The sequence below is a fragment of the Suricata suricatta genome, chromosome 14 (genome assembly GCF_006229205.1).
Source record: "Suricata suricatta isolate VVHF042 chromosome 14, meerkat_22Aug2017_6uvM2_HiC, whole genome shotgun sequence".
NCBI lineage: Eukaryota > Metazoa > Chordata > Mammalia > Carnivora > Herpestidae > Suricata > Suricata suricatta.
Window position 1 is genome coordinate 49,382,725 of NC_043713.1, and position 13,438 is coordinate 49,396,162.

Consider the following 13,438-nt stretch of genomic DNA (forward strand, 5'->3'; position numbering starts at 1 on the left):
AAATACTCCTGTCAGAACATACTGTCCTAGTAGTTCTAGGTACTGACTATTCAACCACTCTCTATGACTTCACCTGGAAGTCATAGGATCAGAGAAGGAAAGGCAATAATGACAGAGAGAACCTCTCAGTCACTGACAGATGGAAATACAAAGAGTGAAGTAGAAAGAACAGTCGTGGTTCTCTGTATTCTGATCATCTGTATTAAGTGCTAGTTAAGTATATCCAAATTATTAGCAACTTTAAATTAGCATGGGTTTGGTTTAATACAGATTTGTGAATAAAAATGAATCTCTGCTGTGGAGAAGCTCACAGAATAAAACAAGAAGTAACAAGTGTCAAGCAGAACAGAGTTATAAATTACATACTGTAAAAGCAATAAGAACAAACACTGATAGAGTACCCACTATGTACAAGGCACTGTGTTAAATGTTGTTATGAAAACAAAGTAGTAGTATGAATCTCAGATATTCTTGGTTTAACCTAAAAATAATGTCACTGAAGATGAATTTTAAGTTTTTAGAAGTTGTGAGAATAGCACATACAACTCTCATATACTCCCTACCCAGATCTCCCAACTGTTAAAATTTTACTTTGTTATATTCTCTTACCCTGTGTATTTTTTCTGAACTGATTGTCAGTAAGTTGCAAACACCTAAATACTTGAGTGTGTACTTCTTAAGGATATTCTCCTACATAACCACAGAGCAAGCACCTAAGTGCTTAAGAAATTAACACTGATACAACATTTTGAAGTGAGAGAGTTTGCAGAATATAAAAAGTTAATATGATCTTTTTAATAATTTTTTTTAATTTTTAATTTATTTTTTATACAGAGACAGACAGAGCATGAGAAGGGGAGGGGCAGAGAGAGGAGGAGACAGAACCGGAAGCAGGCTCCAGGCTCTGAGCTGGCTGTCAGCACAGAGCCTGATGAGGGGCTCGAACCCACGAACGTGAGATCTGACCTGAGCCGAAGTTGGAGGCTTAACCGACTGAGCCACCCAGGCGCCCCAATATGATCTTTTTAAAGAGAATATATAAAGGATACAGACTAGGCATAACAGTATCATTAATGCAGATTCATTTATGATCCTACTATAAGCAAATACTATGGCATTAATTATTAATTTCAAGTAACATCTATTAATATATTAACTGTATTAAGGCTGGTATGTAATTGTATGTGTGTAAAATTGTGGCTAAGTAGAATGTGCATTAAAACATTTTCTAAAATCAAAGTAATTAATAAAATATGAGGTAGTGCCATACTCTTCTGCCTGAATGGAATCTGCAGGGGCTACATAATTGCTAGGGATATAGCCATTCTTTCCTGTAGCAATTGATCGGGCTTCCCACCAGTCTCCTTCCCTGTAACACATAAAACAACAATTACCACAAGGTAGACTACTGCTCAAGACACAATTACAGTGTTGCTTTATATCTACATAGAAAAGAGGTATTACTTCTTTTTTATGCATTCATTTGATCAAGAATTAAACTCAAAAGAATACTTAAAGACAGGTTACGTCAAATAAAGGAATAAGGCTAAGCAAAAACACAACTGCATATTTCTCTTCCAAACAAAAGTTAGTTTAATTTTAGTAGTAAGATCCCTTTTTCACACAATTCTTTCAACCTAAAACAATAAACTTTACTGATTAAAACAGTTTAGGAGGTAAATCTTTCAAATTACTCATTTTCAACAGAATGTTTTCTTTTTGAAAAGCTTTATTGACATATAATTTACAGACCAAAGATTCCCCCTTTAAGATGTAATGGGTTTTAATATATTCAGAGTTGTGCACCCAGTACCACAATCAGTTTTAGAACACTTCATTCGCCCCCCGCCCCCTTCCGACAACAGTCATTCCCCACTCCTCCACCCGCCTCTCCCCACACTGCCGAACACTAACTCTGCTTTCTGGCTCCTATGGACAAGTGTATTACGGGAATTTCATATAAACGGAATCATATAACATGTGGTGTGGTCTTTTGGACTGGCTTTTCTCACTTAGAATAACTTTTTCAAGGTTCATCTATGTAACAGCATGTTATCAGTAGTTCATTCTTTTTTACTGTCAAATACTTTCAACAGTACATAAAGTCAGAATGTTCCTTTTTCGTCATTTTAGGGGAAAAATCAGGATGCCCTAGAACTCCTGTAGACAAACTATTCGCAACCGGTAAGAATAAAAAATTTAATTCCAAGAATTACGTATATTTACAAAAATGTTATCCACAAATATCCAAGTAAAACTAAAATCAATTCAGAACATGCGAATTATATTTAGCTTGCAATACATAAGCTTTAACTTTTCCAAAATTAACATAAGAGCAAATATTATCAATCTCTAATGAGGAAGATATATATGGGTTCTGCCACTAAAAATTAAATGCATGCTTTGTTTTGCCAGAGAGAAATATTGAAAGTATTACATCTAAATTGAAATTTTATGAATGACTGAGGAGAATTTGTTCTCTAGAAAATGAGATGAAAAATCCTTTGGCAATTCAAGTACTGACAAACTCATAAACTTGGTTGGTAGTTTCCTAGTATGTATCAGTCACTTTCAATGTTTTTTTAAATTTTTTTTATTTTTGAGAGACAGAGAGAGAAAGCATGAGCAGGGGAGGGTCAGAGAGAGGGAGACGCAGAATCCGAAGCAGGCTCCAGGCTCTGAGCTGTCAGCACAGAGTCCAATGCGGGGCTTGAGCCCAGGAACTGTGAGATCATGACCTGAGCCGAAGCTGGACGCTTAACCGACTGAGCCACCCAGGCGCCCCATCAGGTACTTTCAGATATACAAACTGGAAAGTTTGCATTTGTACTAACCATGATTCATTCAAACATTTACTGAACACCCTTTAAGTGACAGACTTTATGAGAGGGTATGCTGGAAATAGAGGTAAAATGACAGTCTGTACCCTCAAGAAACTCAGCCTAGAGCAGAATTTCTCAACCTTGGCACTACTGATTCTTTGTGCTGGATAATTCGTTGTTGTTGGGACTGTTCTGTGCATTGTAGGATATTCAGCAATACCCCTGGCCTCTACCCACTAGAAGATAGTAGAGGCACCCTGACTGTAACAACCAAAAATGTCTCCAGATATTGCCAAATGTTCCCGGATAATTTTTTCCCAAGTTGAGAGCCACTGGTCTAAAAGAATGAAAAGCACATGATACGTTATAATTCAAAGTAGTGATGGCAGCTATGACTGAGGTTTGCAGACAGTGCCACTTCAACCAGTAAGGGAGACACTGAATCCAGCAGGAGACGGGGTGTGGGCCAGTGGGAGAGGAATGTCAAGAAAGTCCTCCTGGAGAAATGATACAGGAATATACATTTTGAAGGATGAGCAGGGTTGGCCAGATAAAAGGAAAAAAAAAATGGAGACAGGAAGTCACATTCCAGAAAAAAGAAACTACATGTGAAGGCATGGAAAGGTGAGGGGACGCCTGGGTAGCTCAGTTGGTTAAGCATTGACTCTTGATTTCTACTCAGGTCATGATCTTGTGGTTAGTAAGACGGAGCCCTATGTGGGGCTCTGTGCTGACAATACGGAGTCTGCTTGGGATTCTCTCTCTATCCCTCCCCTGCGTCCCTCAAAATAAATAACCTTAAAAAAAGAAAGAAAGGTGAGAAACCCCAGTGTATTCGTACAATTATAAGCAATCTACTATGGCTGGGCAATTACGTGAAGAAGGGGAAGCAGCTCGATGACTGATGTCTACCACTGTTATTGCTTTTATCTTGACAGCAACTGGTAGCTACCGTAGGAGCTAAAGAGACACCATCATATTTTATATTCTGGAACAATAGTGAATAGCAAATGGGAACAAGAAAGTTTGGAAATATGACTGGAAGTAAAGAGACCATAATATATATTTTGAGAAGTTATGAGCTGGTTGCTACGTCTGCTAATGATATTATGGGATCTATTTTCCATAACAAGCACTGAATTTTCTTGTTTTAAATTTTATTTTCTTTTAATTTGAACGAGAGGGAGAGGGAGAGTGCAAGTTGGGGAGAGAGATGTGGTAGCTGGCGGGAGACCAATTGAGCAACCCTGGGCGCCCCAAAAATTGAAGTTTTAATTCAAGCATTGAATTCTTAGGGCTTAGTGAGTCACTAAAAGTCTAAGAGTCACCTAAAAAAAAAGAACTTAATGTGTCAGTTTGGGATGCTGTTTCTACCTGGGCTTTTTCCTTTGTTTTTTAAAGAAAAAGATCCTTAAATCATCTTATACTTAAACAGGAACATAGAACTCTACAAAGACTTTTTTTTAAGTAATGTACTTAAGTAATATACTCTTTAATCTCTACTGTTTATGGCAGAACCACACACTGCAGTGCAATTTGTAAAAGTAAGAACTTCTGGCTACAGCAGTAGTTATTATGCCATGTGTCTGAAGAAACTAAATGCATCATCCAACCCAGTGGGCAGAGACCACTCACCACTCTCATGTCTGAATCAACCAGTTAAGTGGTTTCAGCATGAAGACTAGGTTTCTATATTTCTCCCTCACAGAACATCCCACACTTACGTGTTGTTAATTATTTGAAACCGTTCACCCTTCTTGAATGAAAGGTCCTCTGTAGTTCTAGCTTCATAATCATATAAGGCCACAAACACAGTAACGCCACCTATTGGAACAACAACAACAACAAAAAAGACCAAGGTAAATTAAATAAAGTAAAATAGAGGGAAAAAAATGTCAGCCAAAAAGCTAAGTATAATTTTTTTCCTAGTCTCCAGAATCTATTTTTAAATGGAGACTGGGCAGCTAGAGCTTAAGTAGCAAGATGCTCTCTTAAGACTTCCCATGAAACTATTGTTAAGCTACAAATTCTAGAATTCTATGCACCTATAGAAACAAATTTAACTATGATTCATAGTAGCAACATCTTTGACTTGGAAAGACAGTCAAAGTTCAAATCAATTCTCCGGCAGAAAAAGCATTATTACTGCAAACTATGGGCATTGATCATCTTAATGTCTTATAAACAATGGGTGAACGTTTCCATCTGTAAGACTGATCCTTCGTAGTAAGAGCTAGAAATTTAGTAAGATTAGTTATTAAACAGAACACTTAAAAGTTAAAATGGCTTGTTTTTCTTAAAAATTAAGTGATATGGCTGAATTGAATTATAAATTCCAAAAATAACTGTTATACAGAGCACTGTACACAAATGCTTAAGAGATCAGGACATTAAACAACTAAACTATTATCTGCAAACAAAAGAATAGAATGGATTGATTTACTCTTCTCCCCTGAGCTCCAGTCATGTATTAACTGCCTATCTGACACGTCTACTTGAAAGCCTAAGCCAATGGCACTCACTACTCTCTGATCAGGTACTCAAGCCAAGTCCCTTTACTAACACTATTAGCTCTACCTCTAAAATACCTCTTATCTACCTTCTTTTCCATTTCCGCTGCCGCCACCTTAATCCAAATCCTTGTTATCTCTTGCTGAGTGCTGGAACCCTGGAGAAGTAACCTCCTAACCCACTCTGTACCTACTTTGTTATATACATTCTCCACATAGCTAGTTGTCGGAGTGGTTTTAAATAAAGGAAATTCAATTATGCAAATCCTCCATTTAAATTTCTTCAATTGCTTTTTCTTGGCTTTGAATAAAGTCCAAACTTCTTACCAGAGTCTTCAAGGTCCTGAGTAATTCTGACTCTTCAATCTTATATTAATCAATTCAAGCTTCTGTTGTCCTAATTAGTCCTCAAAACTGGCAGGTTCATCTGTACCTCCTGAACTCTGCATTTGTATTGTTCTCTCTCCCCAGAAAACTTTTTCCAACTCTGCACACATTTAGGTCATTCTCATCAATCAAAACTCAGCTCAAATGATTTCTCAAGACTGCTTTCCTTGATCAGCTAAAGGGCTTTCATCTTTATCAAATGACTATCTTTATTAAAGGACTCAATTACATTTTTAAGGATCAACATTTACTTGAACCATTCTGGACTACTGTCTTTCCCAATCATACAATCCTGAAAATAACTTAAACTTTTGATGACAACTGAGAGAGTTTTCATGGCGATCTATTACTGAGGTATTAGGGAGTTGGAAATTAAACTGTAATTGACCCTTTGATGTCCACAACCCCTCAAACGGACAGTCTCACAGAATTCACTCATGGCATTCCTTTAGCCCTATTATTGGGTCTAGAGGTAAGCAGACTGAAGGGACAAATTTACAGTCCAAGCTATAGAACAGATTCTACTTTTGTCCCCTCTGGTTGTTAAGTAAGGACACATGCTGCTCAGTTTGCTGCCAGCAGCTGTTCTGCCAAGCCTAAGGTTAACACAGAAACTCTAAGGGCTACCGGAAAGAGATCACGGACTCGAGTCCCTGATGACATCAAGGAACTATTGCTGTATTAAGGAATCTTAGCGCTCACTCTACTTTTTTTTAAACCAGTTATGTTTTGTTACTCAAGGGAAAAAGTATCCTGATGTGGAAACCATCCACAAAAGAAATCTTTTTAAAGTTTCTAACTACTTTTTTAGAGCATTTCAGGCTCCATGAAAGGTTGTCAGCTGTCACTTCTTGCTATTCTCTGAAAAAATATAAAGTAATAAATGGAGTTCTGGAACAGGACATTAAACCTTGTCTCTCTTGCTTATTATCTGTGGTTCTAGAAAAAAAAATCATTTAACTGAGTCTCAGGATTTTTCTTTTTAAAATGAATCAGTATCTGATTAAAAAAAAACCCATACCATCATCACTACTTTGCCATTTAATATTAAGTAACTACTACAATACCTTAATATTAGATAGTACATTATAAACCATTTTTGAGAGGGGTACATGTTTTTAATCTTTATAACCCCAGTACCTGCCACTTAGTAATTACTTAAATGAAAAATGAAAAAAACTAATGGTGTAGCCATTGATAATCAATCACCAAATTTCCCAGAACGATGTCCATGTATATAATAAAACTTTAATTTCTACGCTAGAAGCATTAATTTTCACATAAACTTATTAAGTCCCCCAGGAAGTTATTTTTCTTACAGCAGTTATTCTTCGTTGAAGGTACTGCCTAAGGTCACATTCCCAAACTGACAACAGAATTGTCCATTTAAATCTCACCTGTTAAACCAGCAGGATATGAACTTGGCACCACTGCGAATGAAGAAGATGCTCCTCCAAAAGGTGTCACCCCTGAGGATCCTCCAAATGGTGTCATGGAAAGACTGTTAAAATTAACAGATGCTCCCTTTGTTGAAGACGATGGTGCCACTGCAGTGTGTTCTGCTCCATAATGGCTGACGCTTGTACTGACAGGTTCTGGAGTGCTTTCAGTTCTGTATTTAATGGTTGGACTTTTGTTCTCTTTACTTTTAATGCAGCCCATTATCAAATCTACAATGGTGGTAAGGCAAACATTTTGATAAGTGGTTAGTATAAAGGTTACTTTAAAAAAACTCAAGGGCGCCTGGGTGGCTCAGTCGGTTAAGCCTCCGGCTTCGGCTCAGGTCAGATCTCACGTTCGTGGGTTCGAGCCCTGCGTCAGGCTCTGTGCTAACAGCTAGCTCAGAGCCTGGAGCCTGTTTCAGATTCTGTGTCTCCTTCTCTCTCTGCCCCTCCCCTTCTCATGCTCTGTCTCTCTCTGTATTAAAAATAAATAAAACATTAAAAAAATTTAAAAAAAACTCAATTCAAAACTTGACTTAAAAAAAATTTTTTTATGTTTTATTTTTGAGAGGGAGAGAGACAGCATGAGCAGGGGAAGGTCAGAAAAAAAAGGGAGACACAGAATCCAAAGACAGGCTCCAGGCTCTCAGCTGTCAGCACAGAGCCTGACACAGGGCTCAAACCCACGAACTGTGAGATCATGACCTGAGCCAAAGTCGGACGCTCAACCAACTGAGCCACCCACGCACCCCTAAAACTTCACTTTAAACAAGGAACTGTTCTCCCACCAAAAAGTAACAGTTACAAATTAAAAAACTAGACAGCTAAAAATGAAGTTTCATCCCCTCATTCATCTTTATTACAAGTCTGCTGAAGCATCATTCCAATCATGTTATTCTCCAGCTCAACGGCCTTTAATGCTCCAATCACAATATGCCACAGTGTGCTGGGAAAGCCACTGGCTCTGAAGCCAGAGGTGCCTACATCTGAATCCTGGCTTACTACCTACTAGTGGAGTTATTTCGGGTATGTTGCCCAACCTCTCTGCACCTTACAGCTACTCGAAAAAGAGGGATAATAGTAACACCACTTCATAAATAAGGTTTTCTACGAGGATTGACTTAAGTTTATTACAAGTTCCAGACAATATGTGGCACGTAGTAAGTACTAGCAAATGCCGGCTGTACTCCTTCTATCTAGAAAATCCCTCTGTAATAGAAACATAATCGGAAACATATAAGTAATTTCAATCTTCTTCTAGCAGCCATGTTAAAAAATATAAAAAGAAGGGGCACCAGTGTGGCTCAGTCAGTTAAGCCGACTTGATTTCAACTCAGGTCATGATCTCACAGTTCCTTCTTGGGATTCGCTCTCTCCTTCTCTCTCAGCCCCTTCCCACTCACATGTAAGCACATGTATGCCATGCTCTCTCCCCTCAAAAAAACAATAAAGAAATTTTTTTTAATAAAAATCGAAAAAAATTATTTTAATGGTATCTTTTATTTAATCTACTGCATCTAAAATACATTTCAACATTATCATCAATAAAAAATTTTTAATGAGAGATTTTACATTCTTTTTTTTGGTACTAAGTCTCAGAAATCTGTTACATATTTTAAACTTACAGTACATCTCAGTTTGGACCAGATACATTTCAAATGCTCAGTGTCTATATAGTGGCTAGCAGCTGCCATGTATAGAACAGGGTAGCCCTGTAACTTTTCTCTTCCTTATCTATAATCACACTCCCAATGCTTACCAAATCCGATCCCAATCTATCTTTCCAACTTTATCTCCTATCATTTCCTTATGCTTATCTACATACACACACTTTCCTGTTTCCCCAGTACACATGCCCTGTGCTTTCCCAATTTTGTGGGGACTTTTACACCTAAAACTTCTCTACCTGCTCAAGTTCTATCCATTCACTGAAGGTCACCAGAAATGCTACTTTTCCATTCAGGCTTTCCCCCATAATTGGCAAAATATTGTTTTCTTTAAAACTTCCAATGTACTTTTGGGGAGATTTTTATATGGGACTCTTACCTTACTCCATTTTGTATCTTGTTTTTTGCTTGCTGGTGTAATTCCCACCCTATCCCCTAATTATTGGCAATACATTTCTAAAAATCAAGTTATTCATCTCTTACACACTGTCTGGCTTACAAACACGCTGTATCTAATAGGCTACTAATATTACAACTCTGTATTTTTTTACTCACTTCCTATGGGAGTACTAATGGGGATTTCATTAATTCACTTACTTTTAAGGGTCATTATTATCTTATAGCTTTTCCTTTCTTACATGGCATTGAAAAGGAAGTAGGTGAATGGTAAGATGACTGTCTCATAAATTCACAAAGACTTAATATTTATAACCTTGGCTATATAATACCTAAAATGTAGCTATACTGCAGTAATCAGACAAGAAGTAAAGGGCATCCAAATTGGTAAGGAAGAAGTGAAATTGTCACTATCTGCAGATAACATGATACAATATATAGAAAACCCTAAAGACTCCCCCAAAAAACTATTAGAACTGATGAATGAATTCAGTAATGTTTCAGGATACAAAATTAATATACAGAAATCTGTTGTATTTCTATGCACTAATGATGAAGTAGAAGAAGAATTAAGAAAACCATCCCATAGCAGTGCCTGGGTGGCTCAGTCAGTTGAGCGCCCGGCTTCGGCTCAGGTCATGATCTCACAGTTCGTGGGTTTGAGCCCCGTGTCGGGCTCTGTGCTGACAGCTAGCTCAGAGCCTGGAGCCTGCTTCAGATTCTGTGTCTCCCTCTCTCTCTGACCCTCCCCTGCTCATGCTGTCTCTGTCTCTCAAAAATAAATTAAAAAAAATAAAAAAGCTAGGAATGAATTTAACCAAAGGGGTAAAAGACCTGTACACTGAAAACTGTAAAACACTGCTTGAAGAAGTTGAAGGCAAAACAAATGCAAAGGTATACCATGCTCATGGACTGGAAGAATTAAAATTGTTAAAAAGTTTATAACACCAAAGCAATCTACAGATTCAATGAAATCTCTATCAAAATACCAAAAGCATTATGCACAGAATTAGAACAAATAATCCTAATAATTGTAAAGAACCACATAAGACATGAATAGGATAAGCAAACTTGAGAAAAACAAAACTGAGGTTTCATAATCATAGATTTCAAGATATACTACAGAGTTATAGTAATCAGTCAAAACAATACGGTACTGGCATAAAAACAGACCCATAGGTCAGTGCAATAGAGAGCCCAGATATAAACCCATGCTTATATTATCAATTAATCTATGACAAAGGAGGAAAGAATATACAATGGGGAAAAGACAGTCTTTTCAATAAATGGTGTTGGAAAAACTGGATGGCTACATGCAAAAGAATGAAACTGAACCACTTTTTTTTATACTATACACAAAAATACACTCAAAATTAAAAAAAAATTCAAAATGGATTAAAGACCTAAATGTGAGACCTGAAACCATAAAACTCGTAGAAGAAAAACAAAATGTAAGGAGTAATCTTTTTGACATCAGCCTTAGTAACATATTTTTGGATGTATCTCATCAAACAAAGGAAACAAAAGCAAAAATAAACAACTGTGACTATGTCAAACTAAAAAACTTTTTTTTTTCACAGCAAAGGACACCATCGACAAAACAAAAAAGCAACTCAGTAAATGGCAGAAGATATTCACAAGTGATGTCTAATAAGAGGTTAGTATCCGAGATATATAAAGAATGGGTACACACACCAAAAAAACCATATAATCTGATTGACAAATGGACAGAAGAACTGACCATTTTTCCAAAGAAGACATACACAAAAAAAGACAAAAGACACATGAAAAGATGCTCAACCTTATTAGTCATCAGAGAAATGCAAATCAAAACCACAATGAGATGTTACCTCCTACCAGAATGGTTAATATCAAAAAGAAATAACAAGTGCAGGCAAGGATGTGGATAAAAGGGAACCTTCATGCACTGTTGGTAGTAATGTACAACATGGAGGTTCTTCAAAAAAATCAAAAATACAAATATATGATCCAGCAATTCCACTATGCACCCCTATGTTACTGCAACATTATTTACAAAAGCTAACATATAGAAGCAACCCAAGTGTCTATCCATAAATGAATGGATCAAGAAGATGTGGGGGATGTGTTTTGTGACACATAGGTGACAATATGGATGGCCCTAGAGGATATTACACTAAGTAAAATAAGTCAGAGAAAGATAAGCACCATATGATTTCACTTATATGTTGAATCCAAAATACAAAACAAACAGACTGTTAAATACAGAAAACAAACTGGTATTTGTCGGAGTGGAGGTAGCTGGTGGGGTGGGTTAAATAAAGGGAATGAAGAGGTACAAACTTCTGCTTATAAAATAGGTAAGTCACAGAGATAAAAAGTACACAGCATAAGGAATATAGTCAATAATATTGTAATAACATTGGATGACGAAAGATAATGACTACAATTATCATGGTAAACACAGAGTATTGCATAGAATTGTCAAGTTACTACACTGCATACCTGAAACTAATATAACATTGTATGTTAATTATACTTCAATTTAAAAAAATCCTAGGGGCATCTGGCTGGCTCAGTTGGTAGAGCATGTGACTTTGGATCTCAGATCTACCACATGGGTTGTAGATTACTTAAAAAAATCAAGGTGCAAAAAAAATTTTTAAGCACTATAAAATAAATGTAGCTATAAATATGAAAACAGTAACTCTCAGAACTTCAAAGTTGGTTGAAAACAGAAATTCTCACAACCTCAAAGTTGGAAGGTTTTCAGATTACTATCTTAAATGAGTATATTCTCAAAATGTAATAGTTAAGTATAAGCATCAAAACATAACTGGGAGTGGAAATTTAAATTCCTAGTGAACACACGTTGAAGGAACTATAAGTTAATGATATAAAAGATACCTGCCTCTAAAAGTATTAGAAGAAACTCAACATGTTTCATAAACTAGTTGGAAAAGTCTTTTAAAGCATACTGTAACAGCAAAAACCTTAAAGGAAAAGCCTAGATGCATGATTATCTAACTTCAGTGTAGGGAACAGGAGTGGAGACTTTTGTCTTAAAGCTAAAGACAAAAGAAAAGGGAAAGCATCCTGGTACTTGCTCGTGTTCTTACTCAGTCTCTCAACACATATAAACACACACATATGAAAACTGGTTGATATTTTTAACACAACTTACATGTACAAAAAAAAAAAGATAGCCTCTCAGAAAAACATGAAAGCCTATCAAGAGATAATTCACAAATAAAATATGAAAGGCCAGTAAGTAGTATAAGGAGATGTCCAACCTTTCCAGTCCTCTAATAAGTGCAAATTTTGAAAGATACATTTCTTGCTTGTCATATTGGCAAATTTTGACTCAATACTCAAAGATGCAGGGTGAATTTTAACCAACAATCAATTCACAAAACAGGCCAACTAAAATATATTGATCCATAACTGCAATTACCATAATTATTTACCCACCTCCATTTCTATTCCTAGGTCCCTTAATCCCTCATTTTCATCTTTTTTTCGTACATGATCACTAATTAGGTCTTTTCTCTCTGGAAGACATCACTATCTTAACCCTTCTTCCTTCCAGAGTCACACCTTTCCCCGTCCTTACCTGTCTTCCATTAGTACTCTTAACTGTCCTCCAGTCTCTTTTTCTTAATCCAGAGTCTGGTCCCACTCCTCACATCTACCCATCTGCCCTTTCCAAAAGACTCCTGGATGGACTCATTTTTGGTCCAGCACCCCAGTATGAACACAAAGAAGTCAACACTGCTTCTCATCTCCTTTAGAAACAGGATTATAAAAATGTAGGATATAATTTACATTTTTAAACTTCAGGTGCAACATGAGTTAAACAGATTTGTATGCGATGTCCTAGAAACATAATATCATTTAAAAGTTATATGGGAAAGCCTCTTCAAGTTCCACACTGCTAACATACACATACATATTTATTAAACACTATAAAGAGCTGAGTATGTCAAGAAATGGTCCCTTTTCTTAAAAAAAAAAAAAGGTCACAAATATGTGTAGGAAACAAGTACAGTATTATAAAATGTGAAAAATGCCGGAGGTGATGTATGAAACACCAAGAGACTACAAAATAAGTTATGAGCTCTGTCCAGAGTGCTTAGGAAAAAAATTTTGAAAGAGGGGCATGTGAGCTGGCTCTTGAAGAGCTGGAGATCTGGGGAAGAAGAAATAGGATATTCCAGGAATAATGAATAGTGCAG

At 36.6% G+C, this 13,438-nt stretch overlaps 1 protein-coding gene across 1 annotated transcript in view; it reads right to left on the minus strand.

Annotated features, from left to right (window-relative positions):
* The window catches only part of YES1 (YES proto-oncogene 1, Src family tyrosine kinase), a 73,761-nt gene that overhangs the window by 14,127 nt on the left and 46,196 nt on the right, over positions 1 to 13,438 (minus strand). Inside the window, exons 2-4 of the mRNA XM_029921944.1 lie at positions 7,117 to 7,389; positions 4,547 to 4,646; positions 1,271 to 1,369 (exon numbers count right to left, since the gene is read on the minus strand). Of these exons, the coding sequence (XP_029777804.1) occupies positions 1,271 to 1,369; positions 4,547 to 4,646; positions 7,117 to 7,381 (464 nt within the window). The 5' untranslated portion in view covers positions 7,382 to 7,389. The remainder of the gene's footprint in view (positions 1 to 1,270; positions 1,370 to 4,546; positions 4,647 to 7,116; positions 7,390 to 13,438) is intronic.